General features: G+C 30.3%; 1 protein-coding gene across 1 annotated transcript; it reads left to right on the plus strand.

The window, feature by feature from the left end:
• Nucleotides 1-1,364: 1,364 nt before the first annotated feature.
• On the plus strand, nt 1,365-17,449 carry LOC119686264 (poly [ADP-ribose] polymerase tankyrase). Its single transcript, XM_038100803.1, is given in 9 exon segments — nt 1,365-1,568; nt 1,654-2,163; nt 12,440-13,222; nt 13,294-13,454; nt 13,645-15,355; nt 15,420-15,577; nt 15,634-15,926; nt 15,984-16,140; nt 16,258-17,449. Coding segments are annotated over 8 exon segments (4,479 nt in total). The 5' UTR covers nt 1,365-1,568; nt 1,654-1,976; the 3' UTR covers nt 17,287-17,449.
• Nucleotides 17,450-20,205: the final 2,756 nt, after the last annotated feature.

Raw genomic sequence — 20,205 nt, forward strand, 5'->3', positions numbered from 1 at the left:
TTTTATTGCTTGATAAAAAATACAAATGCTTTTGATATAAATTTCATAAAAACTTAACGTATAAGAACAGTGTACAACAATTAAATATCATTCTCGTTGGATCTAATTTCGCATACAGTTATATATAATTATGGATGTATTAATTTTATATATATATTGTTATTCTAATGTGATAATTTGATTCATTTTATTTTATCGATTTATAGAATTATAATTAAAATAAAGTATAAATAAACACAATTGTATTCTGAAGTCTTTAAAGCAAACCAAACTTTTTACTGCTTTCTATGATTTAAATCAACATTTTTCTGTTTGAATAAATTACTTATTTTTCATTCAAACTAGCAATTCTTATAAATATAGCATTAAAAATTATTATCTGGCATAACTTAAATTGTTTCATGAACACGAAGTGTGGCTTATTGAATATATACGCATTTAATTTAAACAACTTAAACTTGAATTTCATACATTTTTAAACAAATAGTATTTTGAACTATTAGTTGTATACGACTGAATGAGTATTCGAGGTAGTGCTACTCTGCGTATATCTGGCTTGCATTTCAACAAGATTTTTACTCACCCAATAAAGGGTAATGTAAGAACCAATTGACGTAAACAGAGGAGAAAACTTTTTGCAGCTTGAATGAACATTAAATTTTTTGTCTGTGAAGTATTTTGTGATCAGATTTAAATTAGATTATTTTTCTTTTTATGTTGTTTTGCTCTGAGTTTACTCTTTCATAACTAATCACTTATTCTGCGTTCTCCAGTTCACATTTCTTATGTGTGCTACGCCTGACAACTAAATCCAGCTTTAACACTGTTTGCGACATTATTTTTAGCGTCCTTTCGATAATCAAAATCTTCGCCCATAAAGAAATACAATACAATTGACAACAAAGATGTTCCTGTGGTGTTTAACACTTAAGTTAAGCGATTTATGAGAAATCTAATTCTCCAAATCAAAGTAAAATAAATTTCTTTATTTTGTCTCATAAATTTTTCGTTCTATTCGAACAAAATTATAAAGAGATTTTTATATGATATTATGTCATGTAATTCTGTATATGTTAAAATATAATTTATACAATTTAAATTCAAGCTTATTATACAACAAATCTTAAATATGTTTACACTCGATAGTAGTAACTAAAAATGTTGAACCATTAAATTGAAACCATTTAATACGAATTTTATTCATAGCTTATTCAATCTTATTTCAATCTATTGTCAACACTATATTAATTTCAAATAACTTTTTTGTTTTTTTCTGTACTTCATGTAAAAATTATTATTCTAAAATCACACTTTTATTTATATATTTTGTAATATATTATCTTTAGTTAATACAAAAATATACATAAATTTTTTTTATTTGATTTGTGCTAAAAGTACAATTTATACGTATTTTGCATGACTTAAATTATTTGCTGTGGCACACACTGCATAGCACGTATTGCAAATTTACTACTATTGTAGCACACTGTCAACACTGTCAAGAAATTGACTAAAACAAAAAGAAAGGCAACTTCGTATCAATTCAGCTGTTGACGACGATGACAAAGGTGTGTGAAAAATTCTTAAATTTATTGATTTTGTTTGAAAAATAAATATAATATACAGTGCAATAATATATTTTTTTAAAAGTAGTGAATTCGAATTAAATAAATAATAAACTTGTGCTTATTGCAAAGAAATTAAATCGATACAATTTGTGCAAAGCAACAAACGAACAATTTCGCTATCACTGAAATGACGAAAGAAAAGTTTTCTTATTAAAATATTGTAGTTTTAAGTTTAAAATATATAACGAAAATCGAAAAACAAACTAAAACGATATATACAAATATAAAATAAAGAATAGAAGTATAGCGCATTACTCAGTGCTAAATTGTTAACAATTTTGGGGCAGGGTGGGGCGCGGTACACGAAAACCACGTATTTTGCACACTGACTGGTGTAGTGCTGCAACCATGTCCAGTCGTAGTCGTGCTATACTCAATACGCTGGACGCAGCCATGGCTAATGATCCACTGCGAGAATTATTTGAAGCGTGTAAAACTGGTGACATAGCCAAAGTGAAGAAGCTTATAACACCTCAAACGGTAAATTCCGTCGATTTACGTGGACGCAAATCAACGCCATTGCATTTCGCTGCAGGTAAGTGAAAACATAACCTTTAATAATGTTTATACAATACGAGCAAATGCGCTACCCAATATGGGGAGGTATACAGTAGGCAGGGTTTGTTGTTACTGCATACATCAGTAGTGCCCTCAGCTTAATTTGTCCTTGAGTCGATTCAAGCATGCGACGCAAGTGATTTGACCTAGTTTCTCAAAGCTTCCGGAATTTATATACAAACTTAGCTGTGGGCTGGCTGCCCGATATGTTCTTGTTGCGCTTATTCAACAGTAAATTGGGAAGGGTGCCTATTGTTGGTGTTGGTGGTGTTGTTGTTGTTGTGGTTTATAACAAGTATGCTGTAACATAAATAAAATTCTAACAAGAGATATGTATTTGGTAGGGGGTTGGTAATTGGAAATGTAGGGAAAGTAGCTATTGATTGTTATTTGGCTAGGTGCAGCATATGACGTCTCAAAATAATGGCAACATATATATATATATATATATAAATCAAGGAATTTTTAAACTAAATAATTTTTTTGTAAATACAAATAAAAAGGCATATAAAAATTGATTAATTAAATAATATATATTAGTGATTTCTTTTATTTCTTAAGAATATTTTTCCTTTTTTTTATAAATTTGACTTTGGCCTACTTTTGCTACGGTTATTGTTACTATTATTGTTGTTGTTGTTGTTTTCGTTATTGTGTTTGCTATGCTTTCGGTATACACATTCACATTCAATGTGTGAATTGAACTGCTTGTCTCCTTCTGAGTTAAGGTACCTCACCTACCACTCCCCCCTTGAACTTTACTTAGATTATACAAAGTACGTTAGTAAACGCTATTTACATTTTGTGCATGTGCATTTCAAATGTGTTTTCTGTTTTTATTATTCAATTCAAGTTTGGGTTTAAAACAGAAACAATAACAACAATAAACATAATGTTTCGCTTCTACAAAATAAATTAAAATTTCACTTTTTGTTAATGGGAATCTAAATTAAAACAGAAAGTTGAGACCAAAAAAAAATGTTTCATTTACATATTGCGTAGCACTTGTACTCATGGCGTCTTCAGTTCAAATCTTAATTAATGACTCATTTTTGTAAATAGTTGTTTTATTTTTTTATATATTTAATCATATAAGTATAATTTTAATTTTATGTTACTTATAATGTTTATGGCCAAGTACTTCTTAGTACAACTACCAGCAATAATGTGTTGTTTTTTCGTAATAAGATCAGTTAAAGTCACTGAGTTAGTGAACCGAACCTCAGTGAAGTTAGTAGGAAGTAGGTAATAAAAAAAATCTTTATAAAATTGTTATAGAAAATCTTAGCAAATAATGTATTAAACATTTTTAAATACATGTATAATAGTTTGAAATTTGATATACATACACACATAGGTCAGAGTTGAAAAATTCTCAACACGATCAAATAAATTAACATTAAAAGTGTTAACATGTTTATATACATATGTATATATACATATATTTACCTACCATACATTTAAATAGTTATGTTACAAATCAACGTTTAGTTTAAAAAACTCAATTAGCAGTGTATAGCTTTTTTCCACAATTTTCAACTTCAATAAATTTATATATGTGTAGTACACTAGACGACATTGTTGTTGTTGCAAAACTGCCACTTTTTTGTACACAATTTTTGCATTTGCATTGTTGTGTCTTGTGTTTCTTAAAAACAACAGCCTTCAACTCAACTCAAATGTATGGATTACGCAGTAAAAAGTAATAAAAAAAGTATAAATATAATTAAAGATTGTAGTAGAGGCGTAGCCAAAAAGATACTAAAAGAGGGCTGATATTGTAGGTTTTTTTTTGACAATGCTTTTGCAGCGTATATTCTGTAGATTATGTTTTTAAGAGAATAATCTGTCCTCAATCGCACTCTCCTAGACACGCTAGTGAGCGGCAGCATCAGTAAAATTAGCTAATATTCTTTAGAAAAGCTTTGAATAAACATTTTTAATATTAAATAGTTTGGATATGCCACGATTAATCGATTTATATAAGATAGTATTGTGTACTTCTGCATAATTAATTTTAGACAATCACCAATTCTGAACATTATTAAAATTTTTTATTTTATATAAATGACCCATATGGAACGGTCTTCTATAGTAGCGAATTTAGACCCTATACTTTGGTTTCGTATCAAATAAAATCTGTAAGCTGCACTGACACAGCTCCAATTAAAAAAAGTTCAAATATATGTAAAAATATGAACTTTTTTGTTATATTAGTTAATTTGTATGTTGGCTCTATGGTATAGTTGACCAATTTCATTCGTAATTTATTTATTAACAGACAAACATATAGAAAAATAAATATAAATACATAGCTAAATGGAATCGTGTTGTGATCAAAAATAATAGAGGTAAGAAAAAGAAATTCATTACTTTGGCAAAAAATTGAGGGAGTATTTTTCATAGTTAGAATGATAGAGATTTAGGTCGAATATACGCCGTTTTGTTCAATAACTTGTTGCCATTTTGTAGGTAATTTTATTATGGCTTTCTCATAGAAGTCCTCGTTCTATTGAAAAAAAATTGTGACAGTTGATTTCTACAAACCTTTGACATTCAAACGGTCTAATTGTTGGCAGTACAGTTCCGAGACAAAATTGAGGCAAAAAATTGAGAGAGTCGATGTTTACAAGCCTTGAACCTTCAGACGGTCTAATCGTTGACAGTACAGTTCCATATTAAGGGTTTTACCGTAGGGAAGCAGCTCATAGTAGACGAAACACACACTGCCTGGATGTCAATTCTGGCTTAGCCACTGTTTTAGCCGGCACATTGCGATTTGATCACTTACAACGTTGTCGTAAGTAATCCAATCGTTGACTTTTCATCACCAGTCATCAACCGCTTGAGAAATGGGTCGATTTAATTGCGATTCAGCAGGGATTCGCAAATGGAAATTCGAATAAAATATCTGGTTCAATCTGCACAAATTATATTTAATTTAGAAACATATCATAGCATAATTGTATAATTAATTAATAAGGAATCATTTTGTTTATACTATGAATAATAGTCTCAAATACTTCTGTTTAAGATTATACTGTATATCAGGATATATACAACGTTAGTCCAAAAAGAAGCGATTGACAAAAGCTTAAATTATCTCATAGGAGTTTTCGAAGCTTCCAGTCATGTTGCGCTCCTTTCGTCAACTTTCTGGGCTAGTTAAATTACCTTACATGAGCATTCATTAATTACTGAGCTATCATAGTTGCATTAGACCATAAAATTCGATACTAAATTGACTTTAAACGAGATAGCGTTGTCATTTTTTTCTTAAATCTCTACTTTTTCAAATTCAAGACTGTGCTGAGCATACTTAGAGTTCAGCAGCTGCTACCCGTAGCATCACAATTATGTCATTTAACTTAAAAGTTGAGATATACTGCTACACTTTAAGTATCAATTATAGTTATAACTAATAAGTATAACTAATACTAATACTAATTACCTAAACTTATCGAAATCTTATTACTATAATAAATATGCGATTTAAATAGTTCACATAAAACTAAATCTATAAATTGTATTTCAAGTCTTTATTACCATATATTTAAACATATTATTATTTTATTATTTCATATGATATTTTTCTATTCTCTAACTAACTTAATTACTTCTTATCTATTCTCAATGCTTTGCCCTAAAAGCTTTAGATCGTGGCCTTATAGCGTCAATGTTATTCCCATAAAATTTTATTTACTTTGTTTTTTTGATATTTTTTAACAGCCTTAATTATCGAAATAAATGAGACCTGTTTTAACATTTGTATTTACCAAAAATGCGCTAAATTATAATTATTATATTTTATTTATTTTTACTTTTCAACAACTGTTCATTCATATAAAATTACGTAATTACTGAAGTGGAATTGTGGATTTCTCATACATTTAAATGTTAAAATATATCTAATTAAATGAATCATTAACATTTAAATATCACACATTCCAAATGTTTTAGGTGATAATTATGATTTATGTTTTTAAGGTACCACATGTAATTGTTTTATAAATTATGTACGATTTCTTAGTAAGGCAAAACATTTAACCTTAAGTCACAATATTTCAATAGACTTTTACTCTTTAGATTTTAAAATTTAAGTCCACTTATAATACCCTTCATTGTACTAACAAACAGCCACGTCAGGGTTTTTAAAAAAATGGTTGATAGGCCTAATGCTTGAATTACTTATACTTCTCACACGCCTTTAACGAGAATGCCTATGAAGAATCGTTTCGAATGTTTTGTTTTTAACACGACTCGCACATGGATCTAAGAAGTAATGACAATTTTTTAATAGTGAAAATATTTGTTTTAATAAAACCCAATTAAAGAGGTTTTTCAAGCAGTAGTGAACTACAACAACGAAAATTCATTTTATATTATTTTAATTAATTGAATTTTTGGCTGACCACACAGCTGTTTCGAGTATTGCCAAATACCCAACATCAGTGGGCTTGTATTTAATTACTCGTAAATAATTTTTTTGCGACTGCAAATACCAGGAATCGAATTCGGGTCCTGCCAAATTTGAAGCCCAGAGTCAGCGCCGTACTTGCCTTTTATTTTCTACAAATCATAAACCAACTGTAGAGTAATTGAATTAATTAATTATATTTTTATTTTTTATTGTTTAATTGTTTTAATTTAATTGGAGTAACTTTAACTTTGAGTTACAAAAGTTGAATTTCCCAGGAATCAATAATTTTATTAAATTTTATATTTTTGGTATTTTTAACAGGAAATTTAGTGACGATTTTTCATCTAAAAACAGTTGGCTGTCGATAAATCACTCATTAGAAGACAGTTTAACCATATATGCTAACAGATATAAAACTGATTAGGCAGTAGATTTTTCTCGGAGAGACTGAAAGATTACTTATGTTATGGTATTACTGATCATTGCAGTATTTGTTCATTGATCATTGCTGTAAGTGATCGTTATTAGGGAAACTTTAACTTGTATAGATCAACATATTTCTTAATTGGATTTTTGAACATATGATAAGTAATTGCAAAGGAGATGAGTTGACCAGACGCAATGTCTACGATACGCATTCGGAATATCTAAAAAAAAGTGAGCATACTGCTGGAATCTTGTATTGAACAATTTAATATACCTCATGCAGTAAATAACTTTTATTTTCTATTAATTTTTTATTTCTATTTTCTAATATATATTGCGAACTTATCATTATACTCGAATATAATTTGTTTTTATATACTTTAATTTTATATCCGTAAAAATTCGATTATCTCCTAAAATCACTGAAGATGATTACTTGGTGATACTCGAAACAGCGTTGTATGGTCAGCCAAACTTCAATAAATTAATTAAATTTTTGTTGTTGCTTCTTCATTACTATTCGAATCCGACATAAGATGTGTCACATGTGACAAAAAAAAATCAACCTTTAATTAAAATTTGTTGATAAAAATAAAAAGAAGACTAAACTTATGAGAAATTGTTTTTGTTCATTTATTTTGTAGACCATTAAGCGGACTTTTGTTAATGCCCTCGTAAGCTGATTAAATTTTATAGCGGTAACCAGGTTAAAATTTTTAATGAAATTTAATTCTTATTACCATATTTAAAAAATCACATTAAGTAAAAAAATTATTGAGTTCTCAAGAATTATTAAATTATTGAAAGTCTTTATATTTTATATATACCCGAACGTCTCAAAATAAAATTTTGTGGGCTTTGAATTTGAAGTTAGTTTGTGTTAGTTTCCCAGTAATTAATATATAATTAATATATAATATACCGCTTTCTGAAGTTGTAGCCAGAAAATAATTATTTAGTGACTGGTTTTCAGATAATTTCATTGATAACTATTTCAAAAACATCTTGCTACTCAGAGGAAATACTGAGTAGCTAACAGAGGTGTTATCTGGAAAGTTCGGGTGCCAAGAAAATCCAAATACTTTAAACAAGATAGCAGCCCTATCACCGGACAAAGATCGCTTGACCCAATAACATATTCTATCTGAAATGATTAATTATTCAAGTATCTACAAATGTATAAATATAGCCCTACGATTCATATCGGGAACTATACGATATCGAAGGAATTATATGACTTTCATAATTGTACCGAACAATTAAATCAACAAAACAGGCTGTTTTTCATAGATGGCAATTGATTAATAAGATATTAATTCTTTTTATAAAAATATCTAACATAGGTAAAGTTTTTTTTTTGCATGTGTTATGCGTAGATGGTGCGGTTAAATATATTTATAAAAAATATAACTAAAATTATTTGAACTGAAATTGTTTTAAATGCAATGCTTGCATAATTCGCCCAAGTAACTTATCACAATAGTAAGTTTTGAAATAAAATTTTACTGGCAATAAATTATATTTAAAAAAGCAACAATTCGTAAGTCTTTTTTATTGCAAAATATCAAATTTAATTAAAGTTTACAGAAAACTGAACTGAACTGAACTGAACTAAACCGAATGCAATGAAATTCACGCATAACGATTCAAAAACATTCCAATCTGTTGGAACGTGTATAAAAGTATCTATCCATTCACAAAAGCTACAAGCGCGCAAACTATGCAACTCATCCGTCGTCTAGTAACCGAATTCGAAAGGTTTTTTTTGGAAACCTAAACCATAATGAATAATAAATTTTATTGTTAGTGTTGTTTCATTGTTATTAGCAATAATAATAATAATAATAATAATAGCAATATGCACTTCAATGATTATGTACCGCAATGTACTGTGCTAATTCACACCACTGGCGTGTTAGTTAACTTGGTTCCATTGAGATTTAGTGCAAATCAAATTTGTAAGCAGAGTGCAGTTGTTACTGCAGAGCTGCTCTCCCCCTTTGCCTCCTATCATGTTCGCTGAACTGTGTGGTAAAATATCTACAAATCTATTTCCATAGAACTGGGCCATAGTCTTTTGCTTTTCTGCTAATTTTTAAGTACTTTTTGTTTTTCCTACAGCTCGTATATATAAAATTCACTATTATTTCACTCATTCTTGTTGGCGCTACTTTAACTTTGAGTTTCTCTTAAATGTCCAAAACAAAAGCAAGGTCAACAATAATTCGTGTATCTTTCTTGCCAATTTATCGTTTTTGTTTTTTTTTATTTTTAAATAAATAAAAAATGTTATAAACAATTTTTTGTATTCAGTTCGGATTCAGTCTTGGAGCCTTGGACGAACTAATGAAAAGTGTCAAGAAAATTTGGCGTCATGCAGTCATCTAAAACTATTGTTTCAGTGGATTTTTATATTCTTGCACAATCAACAAAAAAACGTTTATTTCAATATTTCTTTCCTTCAATTTTTAGACTATTGTATAAAGGAATTCAATAAAATTATGCAATTTTAAAAATCATGTAAACAAGCACACAACATATAGTTTTGTAGAAATGTTCAGTTAATCAGTTCAGTTAAAATCAGTTAATCTGGATCTATTCAAATTGAGGTCAGATCAAATGCCATTCAAATAACAGAAATTATATTAACAATCCAAGAAAAAGCACACATGTGTTCGTATATTCATTATAACAACAGTAACTGCATAAAAATTGAACAATAATCCACTGCTCATTAAATTAATCCATAATTTATGTGATACATTTATATGATAGATACAAATATAAGTAAATAGCAAACAATTGCAGATTACCCATAAATGTGTTTTATTTCTCTAGCTTGTCGAGCAGTCATCTTAATATCATGTAATCTGGATTAGCGGATAAGTAGTCGATCCGATGATATATTTTCATATATTTCCTAATGGCCTGGTGCTCATAACATAGATACTTATTTCTGTGTAAAATATTATTTTAATATATTTAATGTGTCTTAAGACGATTGGGACCTGAAAGCTGCAAAACCTAGAACCTTAATCGTAGCCTATCAGATAATATTGAGATATTTTGTCAGTATATTTTGATTCCATGATGATCAAGTAGCATAGCTTTAAATCCTTAATGATTAAATATTTTCCACGTAATTTAGAATTCTCATCCTCTATATTTTAACTCACATCCCATGGTCTATTATGTGGCACATTCGTTCATTGTTATAAAGTATTAAATAATACTTTCTCAGCTGGTTTTACTGGTTTCAATATTCAATATAACTTATGTGTTAAATTAGGCTGAAATATAAATAACTAATATCTGCTTTTCTGATTTACAGAATTTAATTTTTATGAAAACGCATTCTTTATTACCACAGAAGATATATTTGCCATTAAATATATAAAAATTCTAACATAAATTTAGTTGTGATTGTGAAATCTAAATTCCAGTACTTTGCAAATGAGTTATATTATTCAATTGTTAAAATTCATCGAATGTGAATACTTATACAATTCATGAATATTACTACTTAAAAATCTTAGATACGTCTTAGAGTCCTTAGAACGCGCAAACCTAAGTTTCACATATTATTATTATTAGCCTATTCCCTAATAGTTTGTACAAAATTTTTCCAATTCTGCCTATTTCGAGCGATATATCTCAGCTCACCTATCGATTTAGTTGTTTCATTGTTTATGATTCTACGCCAAGAATTGCGTGGGCGTCCTCGGGTTCTACTGCCTTGCGGATTCCAAGTTAGAGCCGCATGTGCTACGTCATTTGTGCTTTTGCGTAACGTGTGTCCAATCCACCTATATTTCCGTTATCGAATTTCTTTCTCGATGGGCTCCTTCATAGTTACACGCCATAGTCGCTCACATAAGACAATACTATTTTGGATTACTGATGCAATATAATAGTTTAATGAAAGTTCGTAAAGTTCGATATTTAATCATAAGTGTTAATAGCAGTAATAATATTTAAATTGCATAATTAAAGTTTTGCCAACATAACAATATTTCTACAATATATATAGGATTTCCAATTCGTTTTATGACTATAATGCATTTGACATGTGGGATCCAAAGAGATTTCTTTTAGATTCGGATTTTGCAACCATATGATAGTATTTTGTGAGTTATAATAAAATAAATGGCAGAATGGGGTTTAAAAATTTGTAATACGGGTCAATCTAATATTTTCTGAATCTGAATATTATTGGGGTCATACGCAGTATACTGAAGTAGTGATTTAAATCAATAAATTCAATAAGAACGCTTACAAATTTAATATAAAATTCCCTCAGCACCAACAAAAGATGTCATCGTATTCTTATCTCGTTCAAGTTTAATTAAAATGATCTTGAAGTCGCTCTAACGGATTTAAGTAGATTTATATGGAATAATCAAATCAGCACTATATATCTTTTAAACGCTTTTTATATTCTCACCATTACCAACTGTCAGGTGTTCACTATTGTTTGGCAAATAACCACTAACAGATAACAGTGCAGAAGTTAGATAACATGAAGTTTTTAAAATTTATTACAAAAATAATAAATCTATTCGGACTAAATCATACTATAGGTTTATGTTCAAGAAACGTGATTGGACCATATTATTTTTTTTTTTAAATTTAATTGAAGATACCGTCAATATAGAATGCTCTAGAAATATGATTACTACTTCTTTATGATATGAATTAGATAAAATCGATTATATATATTATATATTATACAATATATATTATTGTTTCATTCTATATTAAAATACATGCGATTTAAGATGTGTGATTACTATGACTAATCTTCAATCAGAGATCAATCAAAGCTGTATGGCCAATCTTAATATGAGAATCTTTCAATGATCTTATATATTTAAAATAGTTTTTAATTATATCGTAATATAATATTTATTTATCTCAACGTTTTCATTTTTGAAATCTATACAAATACGTACATACCATAAACTTAAATCAACTTTAAGCTGTTTAGTCACGTGACAAATGCACGATTTCCGTTTTCGACTTCATGTTCACTAAAGTCGACTTAATCTCCCGCGTATACATGTTCACATATATTTCCGGAAAAGCACGTCAACTGCAATAAATTCCCATGAACGCAGAAGAAAACTATGAGAGAACGCCCGACAACCTTGCAATCGAAAATTGTTCGAATTAGTTGTGTTACGTATTTACTTTCTTCTTCGACATACACTTTTCACACTTGTCGGCTTAATTGTTATACAAGTATCGTTTATATGCTACAGAAGGGGGAGGTAACATATCAGCTCTATTCATTCACATATAATTTGTGTAATTAACGCTTTTCTTCTGTACCTGACATTGCTATATGGTCAAATGATTTTTACTTAACTTTTGTTATTTTTTGTATACTTTTGTTTATCGCATTTAGGTTACGGCAGACGCGAGGTTGTTGAGTTTCTTTTGAATAGTGGCGCTTCAATACAAGCTTGTGATGAGGGGGGACTACACCCGCTACACAATGCGTGTTCATTTGGACATGCCGAGGTTGTGCGCTTACTTCTCAAAGCCGGAGCCAGTCCGAATACAACGGATAATTGGAATTATACTCCATTACATGAGGCAGCTAGCAAGGGAAAAGTCGACGTATGCATTGCCCTATTGCAACATGGCGCTAACCCGAATATACGCAATTCGGAACAGAAAACCCCACTGGAATTAGCAGATGATAGCACTCGACCGGTACTCACTGGTGAATATCGTAAAGATGAACTACTTGAAGCTGCACGTTCTGGGGCTGAAGATCGTTTACTCACTTTGTTGACGCCATTAAATGTTAATTGTCACGCTAGTGATGGTCGACGTTCAACACCATTACATCTAGCTGCTGGTTATAATCGCATAGGCATTGTAGAAATATTGCTAGCAAATGGAGCTGATGTGCATGCCAAGGATAAAGGCGGTCTGGTACCTCTACATAATGCTTGTTCCTATGGCCACTTCGAAGTTACAAAACTGTTGATTAAAGCGGGTGCCAATGTAAATGCAAATGATTTGTGGGCTTTTACACCATTGCATGAAGCTGCCTCAAAAAGTCGAATTGAAGTTTGCAGCCTTTTGCTGAGCAAAGGTGCTGACCCAACACTGCTTAACTGCCATAACAAATCAGCTATAGATTCTGCGCCAACACGTGAACTGCGAGAACGAATAACATGTAAGTGATAGTTTTTTATTCTGTTTTGCAAATTATTTTCAATGCAAATGTAATGTTTTTTTTTGTTCCAGATGAATTTAAAGGACATTGCGTTTTAGATTCATGCAAAAAAGGCGATGTACCTCGTCTTAAAAAATTTTTGTCATCCGAAACTGTTAATTTTATACATCCATACTCCGGTGATACACCACTTCATATAACTGCTGTGTCTATTGATCCTAAAAGAAAACAGGTAACACATTTAATATATTTTTCAATATAAATCACTAAATAAGTTTGCTTGAATATGATTACTTGTCGATTTCTATATTATCATATAATTTATTAGATATGAAATGTAAACTATCTATATATAGTTATATATATATAACTAATACTATAAACATTTTTTTTAACGAAAAATTCATATATTTTTTCCTTAGATTGCTGAAATTCTGATACGTAAGGGATCACTTTTGAATGAGAAGAACAAAGCATTCCTTACCCCTCTTCATTTGACTGCCGAGCATTTGCATTACGATGTAATGGACTCATTACTTAAAAATGGTGCCAAAGTTAACGCCTTGGACGGACTGGGCCAAACAGCACTACACAAATGTGCTAGAGATGAACAGGCGGTGCGTTTACTGCTATCGTACTCGATTGATACAACCATCATATCTCTTGAAGGTTATTCAGCTGCACAATTAGCTTCAGATAATGTACTTAAAATATTAAAGGATCCTCCAGATACAGAAACGCACTTATTAGAAGCTGCAAAAGCAGGTGATTTGGATACGGTGCGTCGTATTGTTCTAGCAAATCCACATACTGTTAATTGCCGTGACTTGGATGGCCGTCATTCAACGCCATTACATTTTGCTGCAGGATTTAATAGAGTGCCTGTGGTAGAATTTTTATTAGAACATGGTGCTGAGGTGCATGCTGCCGATAAAGGTGGTTTAGTTCCATTGCATAATGCTTGCTCTTATGGCCACTACGAAGTTACAGAGTTACTCGTTAAGCATGGTGCCAATGTAAATGTATCTGATCTCTGGAAATTTACACCATTGCATGAAGCTGCCGCCAAGGGTAAATATGATATAGTTAAGCTTTTGCTTAAACATGGCGCAGACCCTTCTAAGAAAAATCGTGATGGTGCTACACCATCAGATTTAGTTAAAGAATCTGATCATGATGTAGCTGAGTTATTACGTGGTAATTCTGCATTACTAGATGCAGCGAAAAAAGGCAATTTAGCACGTGTACAAAGACTGGTAACGCCAGAAACCATAAACTGCCGTGATGCACAGGGGCGTAATTCTACTCCATTGCATTTGGCAGCTGGCTATAATAATTTCGAAGTAGCAGAATACTTACTAGAGAACGGAGCTGATGTAAACGCACAAGACAAAGGCGGTCTAATACCACTACATAACGCTTCTTCTTATGGACATTTAGATATTGCTGCTCTATTAATTAAGCATAAGACTGTGGTTAATGCAACCGATAAATGGGGCTTTACACCTTTACATGAAGCAGCACAGAAAGGACGTACTCAACTATGTTCATTACTGCTTGCGCATGGAGCTGATCCATATATGAAAAATCAGGAAGGCCAAACACCAATTGAATTGGCCACAGCGGACGATGTTAAATGCTTATTGCAAGATGCCATGACTACTTCTTTGGGCAATTCAAACTTAAGCTCTTCGCAACAATCATTACTAAGCAATTCCCCCTCTCCAGCGCCAAATGCAGCAGCTTGTACACCCAATGTAACACCTGCAAATGCTTCCTGTACGGTACTATCACCCACCACTGAGACTGTTACACTGCCCTCTGGCGCCTCCATGACCTTAAGTGTGCCTGTACCTTTACCGTTGTCAACACGTATTAGTCCTGCACAAGGGGCTGAGGCTAATTCCAGTGATTTAGGCGAAGAAGTACCCGATCCAGATTCCATTACAAATATAGCTAGTTTCCTTTGTAGTCAACAACTCGAACATTTAATTGATTTGTTTGAAAGAGAGCAAATTACTTTGGAAATACTTGCGGAAATGGGCCATGAAGATTTGAAACAGGTGGGAGTTTCTGCTTACGGATTTAGGCACAAAATACTTAAAGGAATAGCACAATTACGGTCATCAACAGGTGAGTTTAATCATTTCATTTTTCTATGTGCATTGATATTATATTTATATTCTTTTTTATTAAGGGATCGGTAACAATGTAAATCCAGGTACATTGCTAGTAGATTTATTGCCTGATGACAAAGAGTTTTTAGCAGTTGAAGAAGAAATGCAAGCAACAATACGTGAACATCGTGATAATGGTCAAGCAGGCGGTTATTTTATACGCTATAATATTATAAGAGTGTGTAGACATAATCATTTAATACACGTTTTATTTTATTATATTCATTATTTTAGGTACAAAAAGTGCAAAACCGAAAACTATGGGAACGTTACGCACATCGTCGTCAAGAGGTCTCAGAAGAAAATACCTTACAGGCCAATGAACGCATGTTATTTCATGGTAGTCCTTTCATTAATGCTATAGTGCAGAAAGGATTCGACGAGCGTCACGCATACATAGGTGGCATGTTTGGAGCAGGCATTTATTTTGCTGAGCACAGTTCTAAAAGTAATCAATATGTTTACGGAATAGGTGGTGGAATTGGATGTCCATCACATAAGGATAAGTCATGCTATGTTTGCCCAAGGTAAATAATACATTATTCTTAAAAATGCATATTCAGTATTGCTTCCTTTTATCGTAGGCAACTATTATTATGTCGAGTGGCACTTGGAAAATCCTTTTTGCAATATAGCGCAATGAAAATGGCACATGCTCCACCAGGTCACCATTCCGTCATTGGTCGTCCTTCAGCAGGCGGCTTACATTTTGCTGAATATGTTGTCTACAGAGGAGAACAAGTAAGTAATGTTGTACCCTTATCTAATATAGTTATGATAATTTAAACCTGTACAACATTTTAAACCTTAATATGAATAAGGATTTATACGTTCATTAAATGTGTTTTTAAAATTTAGGCCTATCCAGAATACTTGATAACTTATCAAATAGTTAAACCTGAGGACAGCAGTAGTGGAGCTGAAGAAACGAGATGATGGATGCCATCAGTTGGTTCAACACCTACCACAACATCCCCAGCACAGCATCAACAGCAACATCATAATTCAGCACATCACCCAAAACTGCAACAGCAACATTCACTGCCACTTCAACTGCAGTATCATCATCAACAAGTGACCACAACACAACCATCTCCGGCAGGCACATTTATCAATCAAGCAGGAATATTAAGCACCACCGGAAGTGGCATTGGTATTAGCAATGGCGGTGATATATCACCAATTTCGTCTAGCAATTCATTTTCCTCAATCGATACAAATCAAACGCTTCTAAACTCCATTGCTAATCATCACCACCACCAACAACAACAGCAGCAGCAGAAGCAACATCAATCGACATCTATTAATGCCAATTGTACTACATCAAATCGTTCGTATCGCACTAAATATAGCCAATTTATGATTATAACACCCGCTGTATCTATTGATCGAGATTTCGATAATCAAACATGTGCAGGTAACAACATAGGATTTTCTGACAATGATTTCGATGATCAATCGTATTTTAACAATGGGAATATTTTTCGCATGTCACTACTGCAAAGCAGTATTGACAGTGGCAATAGTAGTGACAGCTCATTTCGCTCCAACTACAATCCGTATTTGCACACAAGTCGACAACATTTGTTACCTAAGACGGCACCGCATTTCTATACGTTTTCCTCATGGCGCTGGTGTACTTTAATATGTGCTGCCATGCGTTGTTTTGGTGGTGGACACAGCTCAAACGCACCATATAGCACTTCATTTTCACGTCCACCGTATCAACGATCACGTAGCTCCGGAGGTCATACCAGCTCTGTGCCGCATTATCGCTTGCGTTCGTCGTCTTTTACAGCAGAGACAGCTTTTGAACATTTTTCTGCACCATTTAAGTCACGTAAAACACGCGACCAAATGAACAATAACATCACATATGAATTGTGACGGTGGCGCTCGTCGTGGTCATTTGTTATAACGTTTGGCGCACTTTTTGATCTCTTATACTCGTACTCGTATTATTCGTCGTATTCGCATTTGTGTATATTAATTATCGAAAACTTTGTCGTCGTCGTCGTCTTTATAGCATTTTATGTATTAAATTTTAAGCTTTTACTATATTTATTACATAAATTATCTTTATTCTTAATATTTTATTGGAAATTTTATTGTGAACGCATGAGCATGTTATTTATAAAAACATGTATTCAAAGGAAAACAAATACCATCTTCAGTGGTATTGTGAAGTATATTTAAAAAAAAGCAACATTTAAAATCAAAATATTTAATTAAATCTAAAAACTTCAATATATATGTATTTAAACAGTTGCAAAAAAAATTGCCTCTTATGTGTCGTGTTTTACTAAAAGTTTTTCTTCTCAATCTAATTAAAATAAAATTCGATAAAAAGTATTTATATATATACAAATTAATAATAAATATATATACACACAAGCATGCAGCAATTTATATCTTAAACGGAGCAGATATATAGTGTATATTTTGTCGTATGTTTTACTAAATTAACTTTTACGGTCTATAAAATTCATATTTAAATTAAATTAAGTGTTTACAATTACGAAACTAAACAAACAAAAACGCAATAAAATAAAATTACAAAAATGTATTTCGAAAACGAATAAAATATTGCTTAATTTTTTTCTTTAACACATTTTAAAAATAATTATGTTTAGTCTTTGAATAAACGTTATACCTATTTCATAATATTAATATATATGTTATGTTATATACAATCAAACCTCTAAATCATTGGTGCTTGCAAAAAACTTCGTTATAGACAAGTCTTCATTATAGGTAGAGAGGTTAAACAAATTTTTTTTGTTGGGTTTTTTTTTGCATTTTGCGGAAATTATGTACGCGTTTATTTTAAAAATATATTTAATTCATATTTATTCATGTAAGCATACATAACATTAAAAACATTAATCATATTTTGGTTTGTATTTAGAACAATTATTTTTATTAATTACTGTTTAATTTATTATTATATAGAACTTGAATTTTTATAATTTATTATTTTATTCAACTCGAAAAAAGTCTGTTATTTTCTCTATTTCTAAATCTCTACCACTCGTATTAAAAACTAGAGCATACATATGTGTTTTACTCTTTTATTTAAAATTTTTACTTTCGACAAATGCCCATGTTTTAAAACAAATTATATTTTATTAAAATATTTTTCCGATATTTCTTCAGGGAAACTAAACAAAATGTTAAATTTACAGTGTAAAATTACAAAGAAAAATCATACAATAAATACAATAATGACAGTAAGAACAACAACAAAAAGAAAAATTATAAAATACATATTCAATATCCTGTGTCATTTGTTTATAATATTCCTATAAGTCTAAGCACAGTTGTCCGTATCCGTTTTATTATTTAATCTCTTATTATTCAGAATTTTAAGTATTAAAAGCATTCCCAGAAAGTATCTTTTATTTTGGTTTATTTCTTCATCTAAGATCTTTGCATTGTCAAGATCAGGCTCACGTTTGCAGTCACTAGAATGTACAACCAATGCTATACTGGCTTCAGCACGAATTTTATTTTTCTTACCAGGAAATATATAAAAAAAATTAATAATTTCGTCCCAAAATTTTTAAATCAAATAATGAACTCCAATATATGTATATGACAAGAAACGGTATAAAATCACCCAGAAGACAGCTAACACAATAGTTACATTATATAGTAACACCAAATCAAAAATAAATAAGGGCAAATCTAAATTTAACATTGTATATTTTGTTTAGTTTCCCTGAAGATGACTATCGAAGATAGTCGAAATAAGGGAAAAATATTTTAATAAAATATAATTTGTTTTTAAATACAAATAATAAATCACATTTTTTTATTTCTATTTAAATAACCAATAGCGCGCTAATAAATTATTATATTATATTATATTATATTATATTATATTATATTATATTATATTATATTATATTATATTATATTATATTAATATATTATATTATATATATTATATTATACATATTATATATATTATATTATATATATTACATATTACATTATATATATTATATATTACATATTACATTATATATATTATATATTACATATTACATTATATATATTATATATTACATATTACATTATATATATTATATTATACATATTATATATTTTATTATACATATTATATTATAGATATTATATATTATATTATAGATATTATATATTATATTATACATATTACATATTTTACTATACATATTACATGTTTTATAATACATATTACATATTTTATTATACATATTATATATTATATTATATATATTAGTTTTATATATTACGTATATATTGTATATATGATATATATTTTATATGGTATATATAAATTATGCATTCTATATTACATATATGTACTTTCTTACATTACATATATGTAATAACAGAAATATAAATATATCTAATATATATATATGATTTAATATTATATATAAAAGTTCAATATAGAAATGTATTATAAGTTTTATATTATACGTTATATATAATTATTATTATAGGTTTTATATTATTAATTTTGAGCAAGCTACATCGTTCAGTTGGTATTTGATAGCCGTTCAAAGCAGACAACCTCGTAAATTTTTACGAAAATAGAAAAAAGTGAGTTGTCGGCTTTGAACAGCTATCAAACACCAACTGAACGACGTAACTTGCTCAAAATTATAAAGTTGCCCACTGGTAGATTACAGCTGACAGCAGCACTGTTGCATTTGGAGTAACTGCGCCGGAAATTCAAAAAGTCACTGACTTATCAAATCGCCCTCGTATATGGCGTGTTTGGCTAACAAATACCCGATATAAAAGGTATGAATT

The sequence above is a fragment of the Teleopsis dalmanni genome, chromosome 2 (genome assembly GCF_002237135.1).
Source record: "Teleopsis dalmanni isolate 2A chromosome 2, ASM223713v2, whole genome shotgun sequence".
NCBI classification, from domain to species: Eukaryota; Metazoa; Arthropoda; class Insecta; order Diptera; family Diopsidae; genus Teleopsis; species Teleopsis dalmanni.